The sequence below is a fragment of the Corvus cornix genome, chromosome 7, assembly GCF_000738735.6.
Source record: "Corvus cornix cornix isolate S_Up_H32 chromosome 7, ASM73873v5, whole genome shotgun sequence".
In the NCBI taxonomy this organism is placed as follows: Eukaryota; Metazoa; Chordata; class Aves; order Passeriformes; family Corvidae; genus Corvus; species Corvus cornix.
This window is the reverse complement of record NC_046337.1, coordinates 37,112,877-37,134,585: the sequence shown is the minus strand read 5'-3', so window position 1 is coordinate 37,134,585 and position 21,709 is coordinate 37,112,877. Positions and strand designations below refer to the sequence as shown.

Here is a 21,709-nt window from a genome sequence, read left to right as displayed (position 1 = left end):
TCCCTGGCCTTTGCGAGGGGATAGGTGTGTGAGCTTGGGGCGAAGACAAGGGGAATCGAGAGATGCTTTGGGTGAAATCAGCTGGAATCAACAGATGGCATTAATCGCCACGGAGCCAGGATATCAGCTCTGACCGTGCCTTCAGTTGTTCTGGGGGTATCGTCCCAGTGAGTGCCACTTAAAAGCACTTGTGCCCTCTAATCCTTCTGTGCCTTCGGCTCATCCAGCTCATCACCAAGAACCTTTTGAAATGCAGGGTGTCCTTATTTTTTGGCCAGCCGTTATTCCCGATTGCTCTTCTGCAGTACTGTCAGACTTCGATTACGTGTTTTGGGTTTTTTTCCATTATTCCTTAGCGCGTAATGCCATTTCTGAAAGAATAAAACCAACACCAGCCCATCCATCACGGATGGCTCTTTTTAAGCTCGGCTCTACACAACGCAATCCACAGCACCGATATAATTGCAGCAATTAACAGCAGTGGGGCGGTTTGTTTCTGCCATGCAAAGGCCGCCTGGCGTGAACATGAATATATATTTATAAGCAGGGTGTTATCTGGTGGATGTGCAGCCCGGAGGGAGGGCGGGGGTGGCGTGCGCCGAGTTGTTGGGATGTTCTGGGGCTGTTTATCTTCCTCGGGGACAAAAAGGAGGCGAGGAGGCCCTTTCCGTGATGGATGCCGTGCGCGTTTCGGAGCGATGCCGGGCGGCAGGTGCGCGTTCTCACACAGCGCTCCCTCCGCGCTGCCCCGGCCGCCGAGCGCAGCGCCCGCTCCCCGCCCGCGCCCCGCTCCCGCTCCGCCCCCGGGCCGTGCCGGGCGCGTCCGGGCGGGCCCCGCCGGGGACAGACGGCGGCAGCGGGAGCCATGGACGCGGCTGCCGAGTGCCTCAGCCCGGCTGCCCAGCAGCAGGTAAGGCCGGGGGGCCGCGGGGGGCTCGGGCAGCGCGGCCGGGACAGCCCCGCGCTCCACGTGGTAGCCGGGAGCGGCCGGCGTCGTGTGAGCCCGGCCCGGGGGCTTGTCCCGGGCTCGCTTTGCACAATCACTGACCGAAACGAAACGTGAGCTGCTTGCTGCTCCGGGAGCCGTCGTGCCAGAGGAACCTGTTAAATGATTGCTAAATAAAGTGTCACAGCAGCCCCGTGGGACCACCTGATGGCCACGGGCGGGTCAGGCATCCCTCGGCACGAGCTGTCACTCGGGCTCACCGCTGTCCCTGCACGGAGGGACAGGAGCTGTCAGACCAGCCCATGATGGGCTGTCGGGCCAGCAGAGCTGGTACGGGGGTATTAGAAGGGAATCCCTATGTTTACGTGTAGGCTAAGGTTCACCAGCCTGCTGGTTCTGAATAGTAATTTGCATTTAAGAGAAAGGTGAGGAGTAAAGCAGGATGTGGACTGACCGAGCCCTGTATGATTCAGGGGTTCATCACCATATGAGTAAGTGGTGCAAAGTGTGTTTGTATTTATAACTCGTGTGCAAAAAAATGCCAGATAAATATGCTGGTTTGACCTCTTCAGCATAGAAGTCATTATAGTTGCTCTTGTTTCGATGCTAAATAGTCACCACTCACCTGGTGAGCTCCTGGAACTCCTGGGTTAGGTCACATGTTGCTCAAATGGAGACTGGAAAAACATTGCCATGGGTTAGCACTGGTTCTACCCGGTAGCTGTGTTGGTCAGCTGTGTTACAGGAATATTGCAAATCAGGTGTTGCATGACTAAAGAGACTTTAAATTATGTAGGAGTGCAACAAACTTTACCAGATTTTTAACTGATGAAGCGTGACTTGGCTAAACAAAATGAACAGTCCTATAACATTTGAGGAAGAGGGTACGGAGTACCGGAATGGGACAGCATCCATCATGAAAAATTACATTGGCCCCAAAAATGACCGGCTGGCTTTGTCTGAAGCATGTTGGCAAGAGGTTTAAATCAGCCTGAGAATAGTTATTGCAGCAATGCACAGTAGTGGTTGCTTACAGGGAGCAGGTGTAATTTAGTCAGGCAGGCTTGTGTTTTAAGGTTTCTCTGGCAGTGGGATCAGAGAGCTTTTCCGGGTATGGTTGGTGCTGGCAGGCTCACACTTCAATCCTCCACAAAAATTATGACGCTGATTTTGATTACTAGTCTCAGAAGCAGGTAATTTTGAGTGCACTGGAATTGAGGGGTGCTTTGTATAGCTGGAAAACCCTTACACATGTAACTATGTGGCAAGTCAACATAGTCATTTTTCACCGCTCAAAAAAGCAGCATAACTTCCTGTCTTTGTTGGCTGTGTCTTGGGGCTGACGGGCGAACAATGAAGCCCTTGCCATTTCAGGAGGGAAAGGCTCTGAGAATGCACACCTTCAGGATGTGTGTGTGTCGTTGGCCTCTACCTCAGCAACTCACCTAAATAATTCTCTCATCGCCGCGATAATGACAGCGGAGCTTCCCTGGCGCGGCGCGCGGGGCCAGGAAGCCACGGCTTCCGTCACCATTGTGCTTTATCCCCTGGCCACAGGCACAGCCAGACCTTGTGCCCACCAGTGGTGTTTAGAAAGAGGCTGTATAGGGGCCACTCCACAGCAGCTGCAAGTCCCATACTCCCACTTCTCCCCACTGCTGCAGGTGGCAGAAGACTCTTCTCACCCTTTCCAGCTGATACCCAATACCTGGTTTGGGTTTTTTTTCAGCTGTAGTTGTGCTCCAGTTACAACCTGCTTAGTTTTTCCCTCTTCAGAGCTAAATACACTGAACTCCTTAAGCCGGGGTAAAGATTTGCTGCTGCACAGGGCTGGGTTTTTATTTTCAAGCAGGAGTGTCAAGTGCTGAGCAAGTAGCCCAGCAAAAGCAACGAGCACTTTGCAGTTCAGCAGTGTATTTGTTTCAGAGCTTGGTGACTGTAAATCATTCTGAGCAACTGCAATAAAAAGACAAGAATTCAGTGTGTAGATTGTAGTATTTGAGTGAGTCCCATAAATTAAGGTGATGATTTTTCAGCTGGTGCCTAGTTCCATGTTCATCTCAGCGGTGTGGTTGCCACCTCCTCTCGTTTTGCCTATGGGGCTTTACGGAAGCCTCTTAGGAGGATTGGGGTTTTTTGGTGTGACCTGCTCAGTAGGGCTGAAGCTGCCAGTTCTTCTTGTCAGATGAGCAGTATTTCATAAAAGGGAAGTTGCAAAAGCTTTGTAATGAGTGCAGTTAGGCTTCATATTTTTATTCTTCTGTTTTTGACAGTGATCTGTCACTTTTGATTGAGGCCTGTGTTGCTTGCTGAGTCAGTAGTGAATTTTAGATGATTTTAAGATCACTTCCTTCAGTCTTAGTGATTCCTAATTTCTTTTTTTTCAATCTTTAATCCCTTGAATAGTTAGTTGAGCCTTAGGCAGCCTAAAGAATAGCTTTCAGTAAGCTGAATTTCAGAAGTATGTGAATTTTTGGGTGGTTTTTTAATGTTCAGCAGCGTCTCTTGCAGGCTGCAGTGTCTGTCTCTGCTACTGTCCTTAGAGGTGACTCAACTCTGGGCTCAGCCCAGTGCTTGGGCTGGATGAAGACCAAAGTCAGCCAGGCAAAGCCTGTTTTGGTTTAGTCAGCACAGAGAGAGAAATGTAAAGTTAGCGTTGCTGCTTGCAGCCTGTGCAAGAAATCAAGGTATTTATAGCACAGAACAGAGTCCAAGAGTCTCAGAGAGTGTGGTTTGACAAACTCCCATGAGTTCCGTCATGCCCGTGCTTCTGAGGAAGAGGCCCACAATAAATCTGACGCTCCTCCATGTTAGTCTGAAAGTCTGGTCTGTATTTTTATTCTTTTTTAAGGTTTGCAGCTTGAGCAGGTGGGGGTGGCAGTGGGGCTGTTCTGGGCGTCCCTGCCCTGTGCCATGCTGGGGGACACCTACTGTACCTGAGCTGGGCTTTGGCACAGGAAAACCTGTGTGCAACAGGCCCTGTTTGGCTCCCACACTCACTGCAGGATTTGTTGGGTGTTAGGGTTGCTACCAGGCTTTGGTTTGACTTCGATAACATCGTACACAGTGAGGGGTGGACTCCTCCCTGCCCTGATGGATTTACTTCCTCTGAGCTCACAGGTGACGCCAGGTTTGTCACCAATGCCACCTACAGAGTATTAAAAAAAAATTCATTCTGAATGAAGTAATTCCATCCAGTAAAGCATGCTAGAAATGGGATTATGAAGGCCACAGGTTGACCATTTAATGGCTGGCCTGACTGCAGCATAATACATTTCTGTTGAGTTGGAGAGCACCCCTCCAGAGTCTCGTGGGTAGCCTCACATACTGAAGTCTTTTTTTTCTCCTTGCATATTTCCTGTCCCCCGTTCTCTCATTTTGCCGTGGGCTCGAAAACCCTTTAGGGAAGGATGGCCTGTTTCTTACAAACCCTCCTTTGTCCAGCACAAACGAGCTGGTGTTTGGTCAGGAACCACGGTGAAAATAACTGTGTAATCATCTAAATGGCACCCAGACACCCTTGAGAAAGTGCTTGAAAATATTCCTTAGTGCTTGATGCAGACTTTAAGGTACAGCAGCCTTCTGGCAGAGAAGTTGGGGTTACTAAGGAGCCAAGAGCAGGTTCTGACATGATTTGAGGGGGCATTTATTCCTTTATTCCATGAGGACAGTCAGGCAGTGAAACAGGAGCCTGGAGAGGCTGTGGAGCCACCAAACTCGGAGGTTTTCAAGAGCCATCTGGACCAAGCCCTAAGCAACATGATTTGAATGTGATGCTGACCCTGCTCTGAGCAGGAGACCTCCTGAGGTCCCTTCCAGCCTGAGCAATTCTGTAATTACTTGTTTTGATGTGATGAGAACGAGTTGCTTTAAAATATGAGTGTTCAGGATGGAATAACACTTGATGACTTCTTACAAAGTATATGCTAACAACAGGTTTTTAGCTTAAAGCTCAAGAACCCAGGATACAGTTTCTGTTGTTTGTATTCAAAGATGCTTAATGCTGACATGTGGTCACGGAAAGAAAAAGTTCATAAATAAACAATATGCTTGTTCCAAGATGTAAGCCATTGTTAGTCAAAGCTGCTGAGTGAAAATGTGTTTTTATTCTTAAAAGGCTTGCAGGGTGGCTTTAAATGAGCAGCTGGAGGACTGCAAAGATGAAATAGAATAAAGTAGAGATGCTCCATGGATTGGCACTAAAACTAGAATTATATCCTTGGAAATGACAGGTTACACGTGTGATTTTGCACAAAGTAAAATTCATTTAACTTCCTGTGGTTAGTATATGTAATTTAAAAACTGGTGAGCCTCATTCTCAGGAAGGCCTGAGAAAAACTGGCTAAATTTTTAATTTTTATTCCTATTGTTCAAGTTGCTGCATTTCATATTATATTGTGCTTGCTTCTGAGAGAATATATAATTCTGCAACATGGCTAGCAAGTGTGTCAATCCTTTGGCCCTTATCATACAAGGAAAACAAGGGGAAATAGGTATAATTTGAATTACATGTGAATTTTACACACAGGCACCTAGTTCTGATGTGAAAGCTCAGCTGGTTATTGAAATTCCTGAGGATGACAGCTACAATCATGTTAACATCCAAATAATCTTGTTTCCTCCTTTTTCTGTCAGGAAGATACACAGCCTGTAGTGTTTGGTGTGTTTTGTTTATGGAGGCTTTAGGGCCCTTGGTTTTCCATAGGGGAAAAACAGTCTGTGCTGATGTTATTTCTCACCTCCATCAGTTAGGATTTGCCAGTGTTTATTTTTAAATAAACAGAAGGGATCATGTCGAGTTGCCATCAGGCTTGTTTCCAGAGCTGTGATTTCGTGCCTTTAGCACATATCTCAGGGCGTGTTTAGATAGTGGGTGTCATGAGCAATTCCAAACACTGCAGGTGCATCACAGCACTGCCTGGCAGGGATTCCACCCAGGCTTTGCCCAGCAGCAGCAGCAGGGCTGGGGCTTTCTTTTCTTGGACAAACGGCTTCAGGTTGTTGAAAACACGTTTGGGGATTCGTGCCTGCACCCGGGAGCCTGCTGTCACCTGGTTATGAGTATCAGGTTATGAGAGGGGATGGTTTTGGGTGCAGGTGTGGAGGGTCTGCTCCTGGCATGAGTTTCTGTCCATGGCAGAGCCACTTACCCAAAATTCAGGCAAAGAACTCAAGGGAGAGCAGCTTTGTGCAAAACCAGCCATTTGCTCCTTCTGCCATGGGCTTCTTTAATTCTCTGTGAAGGCTTTTGTTTTCTTGTTACAAGTAATTTTTCAGATTTCACAGAATCACAGAATATTTGGGGTTGTAAGGGACCTCTGGAGTTCATCCAGTCCAATCCGCTGGGTCACCTAGAGCAGGTGACACAGAAGCCTGTGCAGTTGGGTTTGGGATGTCTCCAGAAAGGGAGACTCCACAGCCTCCCTGGGCAGCTGTGCCAGGGCTCTGCCACCCTCAGTGTACAGAAGTTCTCTCTCATGTTGAGGTGGAACTCCTTGTGGTTTAGTTTATGGCCATTGCTCCTCGTCCTGTCGCTGGGCACCGCTGAGAGGAGTTTGGCACCACCCTCTTGGCACCTGCCTTTGGGATATTTGTACGGATTGATGAGATCCCCTCTTGGTCTTCTGCAGTCTGAGGTTTTAAGATCTGCATCATCGCAAGGCTCCTGGTCCTCCCATACATCAGCTCATGCTTGATTTTCATCAGCCGTTTTCTGTTAACTGCAAGTTTCAGCCATCCTACTCCTTTTTTTGGCTTCTTTTCCATATTTTCTTTGTGTTTTTGAAGGCTGTGGCCCTTTTCCCTGAGCTTGAGTGGTGAATGCAGTTACAGAAGGGAAAAGAAATTACACCTTTCTTTTTTTTTGTGATTTTCCTTCTGTTTAGAAGCCCTGCTGAAAGCACCGGCGTTTTGATTTCTCTGTGTGCTTGACCTTGATATTATGGCAGTTTTTCCTGTCCATTTGGAGGCTGTACTTACAGTAAAAGGTGTCAGAAGCAGAGGAGTTGGGTGTAGCACCAGGGTGACTGGCTGTGAGCGGTGCCTTTGGCTCCCTGCTGAGCTGTTCTGAATTCCGCTGGGCGAGCTGCTCACGGTTGTACTGTACCAAGCCTGAGCTAATTTTACTTCTTCCTCTGTCAGACCTACTGACTGTGCCTGGGATTTAAAGCAGAATATTAAAAATGTTACTCTCTAGCATGTTCCAGCACTTCCAACTGGGCTGAAGTGAGGAAGCACTGTAGATCTTCAAGAGGTTCGTTCTTGGCAGAATTCCACTCCAGGGAGGTTTGGACTGGAATATGGAATTTTGGAGATTTATAATGGAGCTAGTGCATTTTCTCTCCATCATTTCAGCCTTAGCTGTGCACACTCATGCTGAACTCCAGTGTTTACCCAAATCCCGTGCCCAGGTATGTGTGCACAGTGTCAGTGGTTAGGAAAAATGGCACGTAATGTGTTTGCTGTTGGTCAAATTAATTCATCAATAGAAAACAATCCATGCTGCAGGGGAGGAAAAAAAACCCCCAAACCCAAAACAAGAAGAGCAAAAGCTGCCTTTCTCAAATAAATGTCCCTGTTTCCTCTACAGCCACACAAATAATAATTAAAGAGCTCTTTTAAACACAAGTGCTCAGGGAGGGTAGTGCCTGCACGGGGGTGTTTTACCTGACTGTGAAGATAACAAGTTAGGGAAGGCAGGGCCATTACCTGCAATAGGGAATTAACTCCTACAGACGTGTTTACAGCCTTGCCGAGTCAAGCCTCCCCATTCCCTGCCCTGCTTCCGGAGCGTGTTCCCCGTTGGGTTGCCCAGCTTTCATCTCATCCCATCCCTGTGTTCCCATTCCCAGGCTGAAGCGAGACTTGCGGCGAAGCGAGCGGCGCGGGCGGAGGCGCGGGAGATCCGGATGAAAGAGCTGGAGAGGCAGCAGAAGGAGGTAAGGCCGAGGCTTTGGGGGGTGCCTGGGTTGTATCCAGTGAGGAAGATGTTCAGAACATCTGGGGTACAGGGGGTTAATCTATATTCTGTTGAAATAGTCTGCGTGGAACTAATGTTGATCATAGAAAATCCTGGAAAAAACACGGATCGTGGCAAGGGCTTTATCTTGGTGAAGCCAGTATAATTATTCACAGAAAATCCTGGTGGTTAGTAATTCTTGTTTAATGTTAAACTTTGAAGTATGCAGCTTGTTTGTTTGAGTATCGCAGGTGGTGGATTCTTATCACTTCTTTAGAAATCCAATTAATGTGGAAGATTCCTGGCCCTTGTATAGCATCACTGTGAAGTTGTTCTGCTTCCTGCTGTGAAGCTGGTGCTGTGCCCTCCCCCAGTTTGTAAAAAGGATGGGCTGCTGTTGGCAGGAGCAAGGGTAGAAACTGCACTTGGCAAAGCATTACCTGGTGAACTGAACCAGAAGGGCTCAAAACTTGTGTTTGGTGATGTGCATTCAGTGGAACAGCAGAACAGGGAGAACAGTTAACCACAATTTAGTTTTTTCAGTAGATTTTTGAAGGAGAAGGAAGAAGTATGGAGTCTGGGGGCAGGGTCTGGGGATACACAGTAAGAATAAATGTGGGGCAGGACAAAAGGGAAATGGCTTCACGCTGACAAGAGGGCAGGGTTGGATTGGATGTTAGGAAAAACATCTTCCCTGTGAGGGTGGGGAGGCTCTGGCACAGGCTGCCCACAGCAGCTGTGACTGCCCAATCCCTGGAAGTGTCCAAGGCCAGGTTGGATGGGACTTGGAGCGACCTGGGCTAGTGGAAGGTGTCCCTGCCCATGGCAGAGGGTGGAACAAGATGATCTTTAAGGTCCCTTCCCACCCAGGCCATTCTGTAATTCAGTGGTTCTACATTTGCTTTAGGGTGCAGAGCAGGATCTGGTTGAGCTTTTGAGCAGTGAATCAGGAGGTGACAGCAGGATGTGGATCAGGATGTGACAGCAGAGCAGTGCCAGTGCAGGCTGCAGCAGCCAGCCCACAAGAGAAGCTCTTGGGCAGGTTGCCCACACTCAGCTTTTGGTGAGGCAGGTCTGGATGTGTCTCAGCTCCCTTGCTGCAAACACAGAGCTTGAGGACGGTGGGAGCCTCTTCCTGCTGCAGTTGCTGCTTTCTGGAGGATGTTTCTTGCAAGCTGTCCCACAGTGGGAAGCGTTGCGGGGCGGTGCGGCGTGGGAGCAGCCGCGGGAGGGCTGTGCTAAACAGGCACCACGTGTTCTGTTTGGGCAGCAGAGTAAAATAGGGGTGTCCTGGCAGCTGACACCATCTAATTTACAGGTGACTTAATGGAGCTGATGACCCCTTTGCAGATTAAAAGCTGATGCTGCAGAGGGTGTCTTGGTAAACTGAAATTCAGGTGTGAAAACTAAAGCTCCTGCAGTTAAGAGCTTGTCACCTGAAAACCTGTGAAAACTTCTTTGTATAGATAGAAATTGAATAGGGCAGGATGTCCCTCTGAGATACCACATTCATTGCAAGCTCAGATATCCATCACAATCTGCCTTGTAACTCACTGCCATAAATGACACATTTATTTAATATTTTGCAAGCTTGGACATTCTGTAACTTTTCGAAATAGTTTCATCTTAGCCCCCAGATGCCAGGTAGAGATATTAAGGATAGCTGCAGGAAGTTTTTCATTGCCACAAACGTCTTGCAGGTATAACAAAACATAAACACAGAAAATCCCAAGCAGTGGTCAACACAAGATATTTGGCACCTACCCCTTCCTTGGAGGGGAACCTGCTGTGACACTGGGGTCTGTACACCTGGTTCTCTGCCATCTTCATTTCCCTTTGCAAACTTTTCAGAGACATAAAGAGCACTTTTCCACTACTGCCATGTTAAATAACCAGAAGTTAAAGCACTTGCTTTACTACTTCAGAAGGCTTTTTAGAGCCCTAGCTCCCTTCTGGGAGTTAAAAAGCAATAAATGAATTTATTGCGTGTGCGTGTACAGTTTTTCATGCTTAAAGCCGTGTGCATGCCCTGGCAGGCTTCTTGCGGAGCATGGATTACTTGAAAATATATTTACACTGCTGGTCTGAGTTAAAAGTTTCCAGGTGCTACCATTAAAGACTATAACTATGGCAGTGAAAGAGGGTATTTTAATGATTTGGGTTTGGAAACTGGCTCCTCTCCTGCCCGCCACCTCATATTTATGACATTTCTCAATCCCGCACTTCATTTCCCTCATTTTAAAGTAATTGGGTGATTTTTGCACGAAGAGCCTACACATGTGATTGAGAAAATGTACAGCAGGAGTAGATTGGCTTTCAGCAGAGAACACTCAATTGCAAGGTGAGATGTGGGAAAGTTCCCGTGGAGGACTGCACTGTGGTGGGGCAGGATTGCAGGTGTGCTCCAGAGGCGGTATCGTCTCATCACCTGGCACCACCTCATGCCAGGCAGCACAAAGAAGGGTAACTGTGCCAGTGGTTTGGCTTTTTTGGTTTGGTTTCTTTGTTGTTTTTTTTTTCTCCAGGGAGAGGAAGCTAAGGAGGAGAAGATGAGCACAGTTTTCATAGCAAAGCATAAGATGGGTACATGAAAAGTGTTTTCTTAAGCTGAAGAAAAAAAGTGAGCACAAGAATCGTGACCTGATCACAGAATCCCAGAATGGGTTGGGTTGAAAGGGCCTTAAAACTTATCTCATTCCACCCCTTGCCATGGGCAGGGACACCTTCCCCTATCCCAGGTTGCTCCAAGCCCCTTCCAACCTGGCCTTGGACACTTCCAGGGATGGGGCAGCCACAGCTTTTCTGGGCAACCTGTGCCAGGGCCTCACCACCCTCACAGAGAAAAATTCCTTCCCAATATCCAATGGAAACCTACTCTCTGCCAGTGGGAAGTCATTCCCCCTCATCCTGTCACTCCAGTCCCTTGTAAATAGTCTAGCCCCATCTTTCCTGTTGAATGGGGCTCCTGTTGGAACATTTCCAATTCTCCCAGCCTTTCCCCACAGCAGAGCTGCTCCATCCCTCTGATCATCCTGGTGCCTCCTCTGGACTCTCTCCAGCAGCTCCAGGTCCTTCCTGTGCTGGGCCCCAGGGCTGGAGGCAGCTCTGCAGGTGGGGTCTCACCTGAGCACAGGGGCAGAGGGACAGAATTCCCCCTCCCCTGCTGCCCACACTGTGGGATCAGCCCAGGACATGGGGAGTTCCTCTGAAGATAAGGGTATTGATCACTCTTGAATCACAGAGATGTGAATCAATTGATGTATTTATTAGAGAAGGTGTTCTTGGTGATAAGGCTTTAGGAAAGGCACAGATCTAACAAGTGTAACAGCTTGAATGCTTCTGACTTCTCATTCAGTGCTGCTTTGTTGTTGTTACCCACCAAAGATGTCAATAATTAATCTGGAGGCCTGGTTAAGTTTCCTGGTTTGCTTCCACACATCAGTGAGTGGAGGACAGCTCTCACTGGCAGTGCCTGTTCTGAGCTGAAGGGACAATTACAACAGGTGGTACCTCCTCCCTTCCCTGTTTTCCCACCACTGGTGGGAGTCAGAGCAGTGATGGGTCCTGGTTTACCATACCATGCTGCCAAGCTTTTGAAACATTTGGTTGCCAGCTGCAGAGTCTGAGGCCAGTCCCTCTGGCTTGTACTGTCAAGATGTGCTTGGTCCTGGGACAAATTCCTGTGTGCACTCAAGTATTTATTGTTAATTCACTCAGAAGGGCAAGCCAGGAGTGGTCAGCCCAGTTTTTCTGGGAACATTTGCTAATTCTCATGGGGCTACAAGGTAAAATGGGAAGAAAAATTTTTTTCCTGTGCATTTTTTTTTAATCAGAAGCTTGACCTAAAATGTACTAAAGCCTTTTTTTCCCCAGCAATATTTAACAGTAACATTTTGAGACATGCAAAAGCTGCAGCATTGGGGCTGATTGTGGAGAATGCTTTCTGTAGGAGTGCCTTCTGTGTGTTCTGCTGGCAGGGCTTTAAATGTCTCTTCAAGGGCTGACACTTGGAGACCACAGCGTAAGCTGATATTAGTGCCTGAAGTGAAAAGAGACTGATCTCCTCCCACTCCTTAATCGGTGGGATAAGGTTCTTCCCTGCCAGTTCACACAGTAGATGAGCCTGTACTTCTAGTTCAAAGCAAGTGCACTGTGCTGTCTCCTGGCTTCGTTTGCAGCTCTTGCTTTAAGGGCACAGCGCAGAACTTGCCTTGGCTGTTTTGTAAATTCCTTCCTTACCTCACTTGCACATACTTTTCCCCCTTTGGATTCATATTTCTGTGGAATAAAATGCGCTACCGGTGCTTTCTAGTAAAAAAAATAAAAAAAGGGAAAAGCAGATTCTTGTGGCTTGAATGGGGAGGGGTGAGACTGACTATGAAACTTGGTGCTTACATAAGCAGGCAAGAAATGAAGGAGGTTTGTGGTGGTTCATCTGTGTCTTACACACTCAGTGTGAAGATTCCCAGGCAAATTTGGAGAGGGATGATGTGAAAGGTGTTTTTAGCAGACTGTTCTTCTGCCACCATCTAAGCATGCAACGCTGGCTTGTTCTGTCCCGTTTTAAAGCGACTTCTATGAAAAACTATTTTTGTGGGCAGCCTCTTGTGATGAGGAAACCAGGAAAGCTGGCTGCTGTTAATGCTGTGGACGAGACACGTTTGGGTTTCTTGCTCATACCCTAATACAAGAAAGTAGTCTTTAAAGCATTTGACTGCTTAGATGTGTAATTGCCTCTTTTTGGAGGGGGACACATCTGCAACAGAGGTGATTGTTTAAAAGTGTGTGTTTTCTCCTGTACCACACTTTCTAAAGAGGACAGTGCCGTAACAGAATCCTAAAACGGCTTGGGTTGGAAAGGACCTTAAAAGTCGCTTAATTCCAACCTCCCTGCCGTGGACAGGGACACCTTCCCCTAGTGCACTGCTGAGGGATCAGTCACTTTGGAGCTGAGCTATTGTAATTCCTGCTGGCTAATGGGTTCCTCCAAAATTCCAGGTTTTACAAAAAGCTGGAGTAGTTAAATGATGTGCTTGGCTTTATCCCTGAGGCCTCTCCACCTCCCTCCACGGTGCCTGGCCTGAACAAGGGCCCCGTTGTTAGCTCGTCCATTGGCAATCTGGGTCCCAGGCACAAGGCTCCTTGCATGCCTTGCTTTGGACTCAGCAGGGAATACCTGCTGTGCCAAGCCTGAAGCACTGGGCTTTGAAAAATAAGGCTAGGGGGAGTTGCCTCGAGGCATGAGTGAAAAAAACAGGATGGAAAAGTTAAAGCTTTAAGGTTAATCAGCTGTGTGGTAATTGCCACGTCTGAACCTGTGGTGTTTGGCTCCTGTGCATGGATGAAAGGCACTCTGAGCGTGCCATGGAGAAGGCAGAGATTGGAATTGTGTGCAGCCTTGCGGGAGGGAGGGCTCAGTTCATTTTCCTCTTCATGGCTTTCTTAGGGAAGGGGGAGGGGGGTGGTTACTTGTGTGGGAATGCTGGTTTTTAAATGGGTCCTCATTTTCCCTCCTGCACTTGTCAGAATGGGAATTAATGCTGCCGAGGCATTAATCTGGGTTGTGCAGTTGTCCTTCGTGAAGGGGAACCTGATCAGGAGGGCAGGGATTGAGAGACATAAGCTCTGCTTCCCAGCACTGGGATCCCTGAGAGCAGTGAATGGTAGGGATCCTCCAAATACCCCAAAATCTGGGAGGCTTGACTACCCTGCCACCAGCTGGAGGATTGTGCAGCCAGCCAGGTGTTTTTGAACAAGAAGAGTTCTTTGGGTTTGTTTTTTTTTTTTGAACCCAGAAAGGTTTCTGGTTTTAGGAAAGATGTGAGAAAAAACATGTTTTCTGTTTTCACAAAGCTCATTAGTCAAGGGCTCCAAGAGCACAAAATTCAGATGCAGTAGAGTGGCTGTAAAGGTTTTGTGTGTTATCAGTGTGCTCCAAGACTGCAGAACAGCAGTGTCAACAGTGCATTTATTAAGGCCTGAGAACAGTGTGAGGCTCCACAGAAACATTAAAAATTGAAAGAGGCACCTGCAGGGATCCTTTAAGGCCAGCAATACGTGCGCAAGGAATTTTCCATGAGTTTTCACACGCTGGCACTGTGCTGTGCACAGGTGAAAGGTGTGTGGGCTCGGTGCTTTTGTAACTGTGCTTCATCCCTCAGGGACAAATTCTGTCCTTCAAAGAGGAACAGTTGGTCTGTACTTAATGCTGTTTGCTTTTATTGTGGTGGTAGATGCACATCTCGTCCTGGGCGAGTATTTGGGCATCCGTTCCTGTCATGGAGAGAGGCTGGAAAAAAGAGAGGTCCTGGCTCACAGCAGGGCTGGGCTCTGGCCTGGTGCAAAGCCTAGGGATAAAATGTCCCATGTGCATCCCAGAGCCTGGTGGGAATGGGAACAGGAATGCTGTGTTGTAGCTGGGCTCATGGAGGAGGCCTGCGAAGCAAACACTGCTTTTGTCCTACCCAAATCCACAGGGCTTCACCGTGCTCCTCTCTGTATTCATGTTTTGCTGTATTTTCTCTATAAATGCTGTTTTTTCCCTCCAGAACGAGCTGTGGAGCGTTGCATTGCTCTGTATCCATCATTCACGCTAGCTTTGTTCCTTGTTTCTTTCCTCTCCCTTTCCCCCCAGATCTATCAGGTCCAGAAGGTAGGGCTTGCTCGCTTTCATTCTTGTTTGCATGCATTCTCATGTTGTGAGTCTTGCTACGATTTCAGAACCACAGAGCCATTTAGGTTGCAAAAGACCTCCAAGATCCTCGAGTCCAACCTGGGAAATCCTCTTAAGAGGAGGGGATGCCCAGCAGGCTGTAATTTCCCTGTAATTCTGCCCTCCCCTCCCACAGTCTCGTGGGCTGGACAATAAAGGGGAGTGGGGGAAGATGACCCATGTATAATGTCTGGTCAGGCACTTAGTATGATTTTTCCTACAGCCTGTTTGGCAAAGAATAGGCAGTAACAGAAAAGTGACTTGGCAAAGCAGGGTTAGAGGCTCCCTGTGTCACCAGGGGCCTGTGTGTCCCCTCTGTTCGTGTGCTGAAGGCCAAGAGAGTCACTCCTACGAGTCATTCTTCTTCAGTACCAGTGATACTGAAGTATTTCAGGCTGGGCAAGCATGTAACAGGTGCCAGCAGGAAGAATGACTTTCAGATGACTTTATTTGCACAAAGTCACTGAAGGAAATCAGGGATGCTGTGTTTGAACTCATAATTCTTTGGTAAACAAAGTGTATGGCCTTCCTTCCAGTGACACCCAAGCATTAAAAGTGCTTTTACATTGTTTAGTCCTCTCTCACCTCAGTTTAAAGTCATGATCTCTTCCCTCCTCCCAATTTCCTTTCCATGATGATGGCAAGGAGGATGATCACAGTAGCTCTAACTGAGGTCCCTTGCTATGTAGCAACAGAGATTTTGGGGTTTGTGTCGTGATGTTTGGCTGTTCTACACTTTCAGCATGTGAACTGTGTGGCACCTAGAAACAGAAATAGTTCCCAAGAAGATTTACAGGGAGGGAGAAAGCACATTTTTCTTCAAGGCTGCCATATTCTGCCTTATTGAATATTTCTCTTTTTTCCTGAGATATTTTTATGGCTTGCTGAGTGATGAATGTCTCCCTAAACCACAGTGTGCTTGGTTTTTGTTCTGGCACTCCAGCTGCCCTAACTGCATGCTTCAAAGCCTGACCCAGCCCTGCATGTGCTTCTTGGAAGTGCTGTTCCCCTCTTCGAGTGTGTATGTATATGAGGAGGGCTGCTCAAATCATGTGCTCTGGTGTTTAATCCTGACCCCAGCAATTTGCCAACAAATCTCTCTCGCTCCTGGTTTTATTTCTGGAGTTGACTACAGGCTGAGTGACTCAATGTCTGCCCATGGATCAACAGGCTCGTTATTAATCTCCTTTATGGGAACTAATGTAACCTTCTGGTGCAAAAGTAGCCTCGTGGGAGCCCAGGAGGTTGTTTACTGCTGGTGTCCTGACATGGATGAGGAGATAAGTGGGTTATCCTCTCAACATCCCGTAGCAAGTTTGCGAGTCTGGCATTTTCACTCTCAGTGAGCAAATTACATCTGGAATTCTCTCTCAATGGTATTAACATCATTAATTATTTAATTGTAATGTCACTTTTCAAGGTAGACGGGAACCTGAGTCCAGCAAGGGCCTCTAACTGAAACCTAAATGAATGGATAAGCACCATTTCCTCCTTTAACCCACTGGAATCAGCCCCTGGGGGCAGAACAGAAGAGTCAGTGTAGAGAGAGAACTGAGAAAAGTGGCTGTGAGGGGTCAAAATACTTGAGAGCTCAAAAGCTGCCAGTTAAGTCCAGTATGACATATGGTCTTTAAAATATTATAAATTAAAAATAGTCTCTGGGCAGTCTCGTTCATTAAGATTTTTCTTTAGGGGATGTTAAACACGTAGCTGTGTAATTTGAAATGGAGAAGGAGAGCCTGTAAGTGGAACTTAAACTGTGGCAGAGCAAGTCTTGTAAGGGCTGTTTCCTTATCTGCCTTTTGCAAGGCTGAATTCAGAAGCCAGTGACAGGCAGTGAGAAGAGAGGGCAGGAAAAGGAAGCAGCAAACCTTAAAAAAATTACAAGTGTGTTTATGGAGCCTTCCTATGTGTGAAAAAGGATTCTCCATTTTAATAGTGGTTTGGTTTTTTAAATTGATGTCTAGTGTTAGAAAATATTCTCTGTTGCTTAATGGCTAAAAAGCCTCTAATAAGGCTTTACCTGACCTGCTTTACTACAAAGCATGTAATCTGTAGGTTCTCATCGTGTACACAGCTCTGGGAGTTCATGGAATTTTCAGGGGCCGTTCTCAGGCTGAGACGTGCATAAAAGTTAATTTTATAATGGGCTGTTGCATGGGTTGTGATTCTGAAGTGGGGATAAAGTAATACAGCGCTGAAGAACATGCAGCTCTTTGTTTTGGTTTATCAGTAAATAGTGAATGAGGTCTTGAAGGGTGAAAATAAAATTAGATTAATACCATTGAGCGAGTGCTAAAACCAGAGTGCAATACAGACCAGGTTTCTGATTTTTTTTTAATCATTTCCATTTGGCTGTTGATACTCCTGCCTCCTCAAGCCTGTAAGAAAGGTCTATAAAATTATTCTTCCTTAAGCAGGATTTCCATTTGGCTATTGCTGCGCTTTAGGCCAGTGATTTCAATTCACCGAGGAACGTTGTGGGCACCATTAAAAACACAAAATTCCGGAGACCAAGATTTGACAGGCTTGTTTGGGGAGGAAGAAAAGTCCCATTAAACCTGTGGATCTTTGAACAACTTGCTGCCTGATGGAAATTTAAGTTAATTGGGAAGTTCCCAGTGTTGTCCTCGCCTGCACTGTGGATCTTGTCCTCTTGTACCCTTGCTGGTGCTGCCACCACTGTCAGGTGGGTCAAATGTAGGCAAAAAGCCTGGTGTTCTGAAAGGAGCTCTGTGGAGCTCTGATCCAGCGAATCGGGGTGCCCAGAGATTACTTGAATCCAACCTGTCTGCCCAGTTTGACAAACCTTTATGGGAAACATGATTTGACAGCAATTTTCATCCTAGAAGTGCCCTGCGCTCGCCTCCCTTGTAATGAGTCTTGACTTAACTGGGTCAAGAATTCAAGACTCATTACTCCCTTTGCTCCTGTCCCCCAGCACAGAGGGTTTTGCACTGCTGAGGGAGAAGAAGCTGCTGAGCATCCTGGTCATCCCCAAACTCCCCTTTCCCGTTTCCAGGCAGCTTTTCCCAGGCTCGTGCTGTGGAGGGCTCTGGTGCACTCGGCACAGCTCTCCCTGGCACATTCGTGTGGAGCTGTGTGGCTTGGCCAAGGCTTGGCAGTGCATGTCTAAATGTTCTGTGTTTGCTTTTCTCATCTAAATTCTGGTTTTTTTTCCCTTTTCTGTCTGTAGAAATATTATGGTCTGGATACTAAGTGGGGAGACATCGAGCAATGGATGGTAGGACTTGATCAATGTAGCTCAACAACTTTTGCGTGTTGAAGTTCTGTGTAGTTTCCTAGAGTTTGAGGTCCCTCAAAGGAGGTATTTTCATGCATTGGGAGTGTGAATTCTGCTCCAAGCAATCGCACAGTCTTGCTTTTCCAACTGAAATGTGACTTTTGATCAACTTAAAACTGGCAAGGACTGGGTTAGAGCCATGTCTTTTTACAGGCCCGTGTCCATGCTGTCGCTGGAAGATGAGGTTAGGGTAAAGACCTGGTAAAGCCCCTTGGGATACAGGGAATGTTTGTGCTCATTTTACTTTTTGTGGGTTTCATCACCATTTGAGTCTCCTTAAATCTGCCTTCAGGTAAATTGTGGGCAAGTTTCACTCACGCTGCTTCAGTTTCCTTTGCACTTACTGGCCCAGGGGAATCCCTGAGAGGAATTATTACTGCTACGAGGGCAATCCTTGCTTTGTTTCAATAATACAGTGTCCTGGATTTTAGAATTTGCTAAAGTCGTTGGATAGCAGCTACAAACTTGGCCACTAGCAACATCTGACTGTTTTAACACCCATCTTATGAGATTAAGAAGTTGCTAATGGGCTGGAAGTTACTGACTTCAAATATCTTGCAGCCCTAAGTTTATAAAATCACTTACCAGCAATGCCAGATGAAAGCTGTGGCCTTGCCCTGCAAAGCTGAGTACTGCACACTGGAAAAGGCAGAACTGAACAGCCGGCTTCCAGTGTGGAAGGGAACTTCCCAAACTCCCCAAATTCCTTGGCCTTCGATAATGAATCAGTGTAAGTACTGGTTTGCATGGACCACCCACCCACCGAGGGGCCCCAGGCTCACACTGAGTCTCCTCAGATCCTTGCTGGATGAGCAGAACTCTACCTTACAGGCAATTCCCTTGCTTGGAAATCAGCTCACCTGTGAGAATCTGTTGACTACAACATTGAAACCTTTTTTTTTTTTTTGCTGTTTTCTACTGCCGTTTCTAAATTAAGTGCAAATCAATTTGTTAAAATCAGCTTGTTGAAGTGTAAAACATCCGATGGCATTTCCAGTGTTGCAGAGGCTGTGTAGCAGAGGGGAAGAAATTTGGGGTCACAGAGGAGGGAGGAAGGGTTTTTCTGCTTTGACAGGGTGTCACCTCCCATTGTTTGGTTTAACTGTACTGATTCCTGAGCGTGGCTGGAGTTCACTGTGTGTTTCTGGAACATTCTGTTGCTGTGTCTGTCCTCTCAACGCCTCCCTCTGTTTTCTCTCTGCTGCCTTGGTAGGAAGACAGTGAGCGTTATTCCCGTAGAGCCCGAAGAAATGCCTCGGTCAGTACCTACTTTTGCTTTTTCTATTTAGCCAGACATTTCAGGTTAAGAAAACAGACATGTGTGAGGCACTTCCTTCTCAAAAGAAAAGAACCAAAGCAAACTCCCGCCACCCCTGCAAGTGAAAACCCCAAAGCCACTTCCTGACTTCTCTGCCCTCTCCCCAGTCCAGGGAGCTTTTGCAAATGTGCAAGAGTAAAGGGGGTGGAAAGTGGGGAAATAACCTGTTGGGAGTGTTTAATGTTCATTTATTGAGCCAGAGGCCAAGAGCATAGAGCAGGAAACACCTGAGCACAAGCTCCTCCTTCACCCTATAGTAAAATGCTTGACAGTGTTTCTTGGGCAGGGTATGATTTCATTTGCTTTCTGCTTATAGTTTCAATGCAACTCTTTTTTAAAGACATTGAGTTTGTGCATCTTTCCCTTCCTCCTGTCCCATCAAAGCCATCAGCGTTTGCCTCAGTGCCTGTTACTCGTGCTCTTTTCACTGTTTTTTTGTCTCTACGCTTTCTCTCGCTAGGCTTCGGATGAAGATGAGCGCATGTCAGTGGGTAGCCGTGGAAGCCTGAGGGTTGGTAAACTGTGCAATCTCTGTGTGCATGTCTGTGTACGGGTGTCACTGTCCCCCTGTGCCCCCACACTCGGAGGGCGTCGTCCTGCCAAGGTCTTCACCTGTTCCGTGTTGGGTTTTTCGACGTACGTGTGGATCACCGATTCCCTCCAGTGTGTGCCCTGTGCAGGACCCTTTGTGGTCACTGCTCTTCACTCTTGCAGGAAGGACTTAGCCAGGACATTGGTATCTGCAGGCACCTTGTAAGCTCCCCTGTTTCACTCCTGATACTGGAAATTTGGGAAGGGGAAGTGCTGGTGGGGTCAGTGTTTATTGCCTCAGGAAACCAGAAGCGATTGGTCGGTGGAAATAATTCTTAGGCGCTTTGGAATTGCAGGTGAATGCTCATAAAATAACAGAGTAGCCTGAGCTGGAAGGGACCCACAAGGATCATCCAGTCCAGCCCCTGGCCCTGCACAGACACCACAACAATCCCACCCTGTGCATCCCTAAGAGCGTTGTCCAAATGCTCCTGGAGCTCTGGCTCCTTGGGGTTGTGCCCATTCCCTGGGGAGCCTGTTCAGTTCCCCAGCACCCTCTGGGGGAAGAACCTTTCCCTGATATCTAACCCCAAATCCCCCTAACACAGCTCCAGCCGTTCCCTTAGATCCTATCACTGGTTACTTGCTTTAAAAATGCTTTAGAAATACTTGAAATTCATCTGCAGACCTGAGTTTTGTGGAGGGTGGGATTAGTAAAGCACTGAGTACTCATCTGTAGAAAAATTCAAACAGTTTTTTTCTCAAAATATCCAGACAGTATTTTCCCAGATAACACACACTTACATAAACCTTAAATCTGTTGTAACATAGAGTCTAGAAGACTCATTAAAAGAAAAAAAAATTTAAAATTGCTGCAGCAGAGCCTGCTCAGAGATCCCACTGTAGAATTGCACAAAATGTGCTTAAAAATATGAAGTGCTGCCTTGCTCCCTTTCTAGTGGAATCCTTATTGCTACTTATGAAATGCTGTTCAAACCTTTTTTCCTCAAGATGACAAACTTGAGTGCTTTTCAGAGCTAGGAGATGCCTCAAAGCTCCAAAGATTCAGTGAAGAAAAGCCTCTCTGCACAGCTGAACGTGAAAACCAGTGTTTATTTTACCTAGGGTTAAATGTTGACATGTTTATGAAAGTGATTTTTGGAGGGAAAAAAGTCTCTAGTTCAATTGAAATATCAATTTTATCTGTTTAGAAGGTGGTGACAACACAAATGGGTTGTTTATGCCTGGCTGTAATGATGCAAACACACTGGCTCTGTGCTTATAGCACATCTTCATCTGAAACACCTTCTCTTCATGGAAATCCACCACTGATTCTTTCTGAGATGCTTTTACAACACAATCCTGTGGTTTATATACATTAAAGAGCAGAAGCCTTACATTCTGCCTCCACACCATTCCTTGGAGAAGCTTTTCTCACCCTTTTTGCCTGAGCACTCTCAGGGCTGCCCACGTGCCTTCAGGCTGAGATAACCAGCGCTGGCCTGGGGAACAGCAGCCTCCAGCTGCTCCACGGGATGGCCCCAAATTCCTCGTACTTCTGCAAGGAATGTCCTTCTCTGACAGAAGGATCTGGCTGAAACGTTCCACGCTGGTGTTTCTCAGTGATGTTGCACAGGCCCTGTCCCCATAAAGCAGCGTTTGGTGCGTGCACTGACATTTTGGCAGGCACGGGAGAAGTTTTGACGGAGTTTCCTTCCCTCATTCTTGTGTCACTGGGATTGTAGGAGCACGTAAATATTTGCCAGTCTGAACTGAAATTCACAGTTGTTTTTTATTCACAGTTAATTGATAGAATCACTGGATGGTTTGGGTTGGAAGGGACCTTAAAACTCATCTTGTTCCACCCCCCTGCCATGGGCAGGGACACCTTCCACTATCCCAGGCTGCTCCAAGCCCTGTCCAGCCTGGCCTTGGACACT

At 47.1% G+C, this 21,709-nt stretch overlaps 1 protein-coding gene across 18 annotated transcripts in view; it reads left to right on the top strand.

Moving 5' to 3' along the window:
• Positions 1–21,709, top strand: part of LRRFIP1 (LRR binding FLII interacting protein 1) — a 103,288-nt gene that overhangs the window by 37,631 nt on the left and 43,948 nt on the right. For 13 of the 18 annotated variants that reach the window (XR_005602271.1, XM_039554581.1, XM_039554577.1 and 10 more), the window contains exons 2-6: positions 7,798–7,884; positions 14,539–14,556; positions 17,813–17,860; positions 19,134–19,178; positions 19,699–19,749. Coding sequence is in view for 17 of the 18 variants with exons in the window: in XM_039554581.1 (XP_039410515.1) it covers positions 7,798–7,884; positions 14,539–14,556; positions 17,813–17,860; positions 19,134–19,178; positions 19,699–19,749 (249 nt within the window). In the remaining variant the exon portion in view is untranslated. Of the gene's footprint in view, positions 1–822; positions 911–7,797; positions 7,885–14,538; positions 14,557–17,812; positions 17,861–19,133; positions 19,179–19,698; positions 19,750–21,709 lie in introns of those variants that run through there. The other 5 variants (XM_039554575.1, XM_039554574.1, XM_039554576.1 and 2 more) reach the window with 3 other exon arrangements.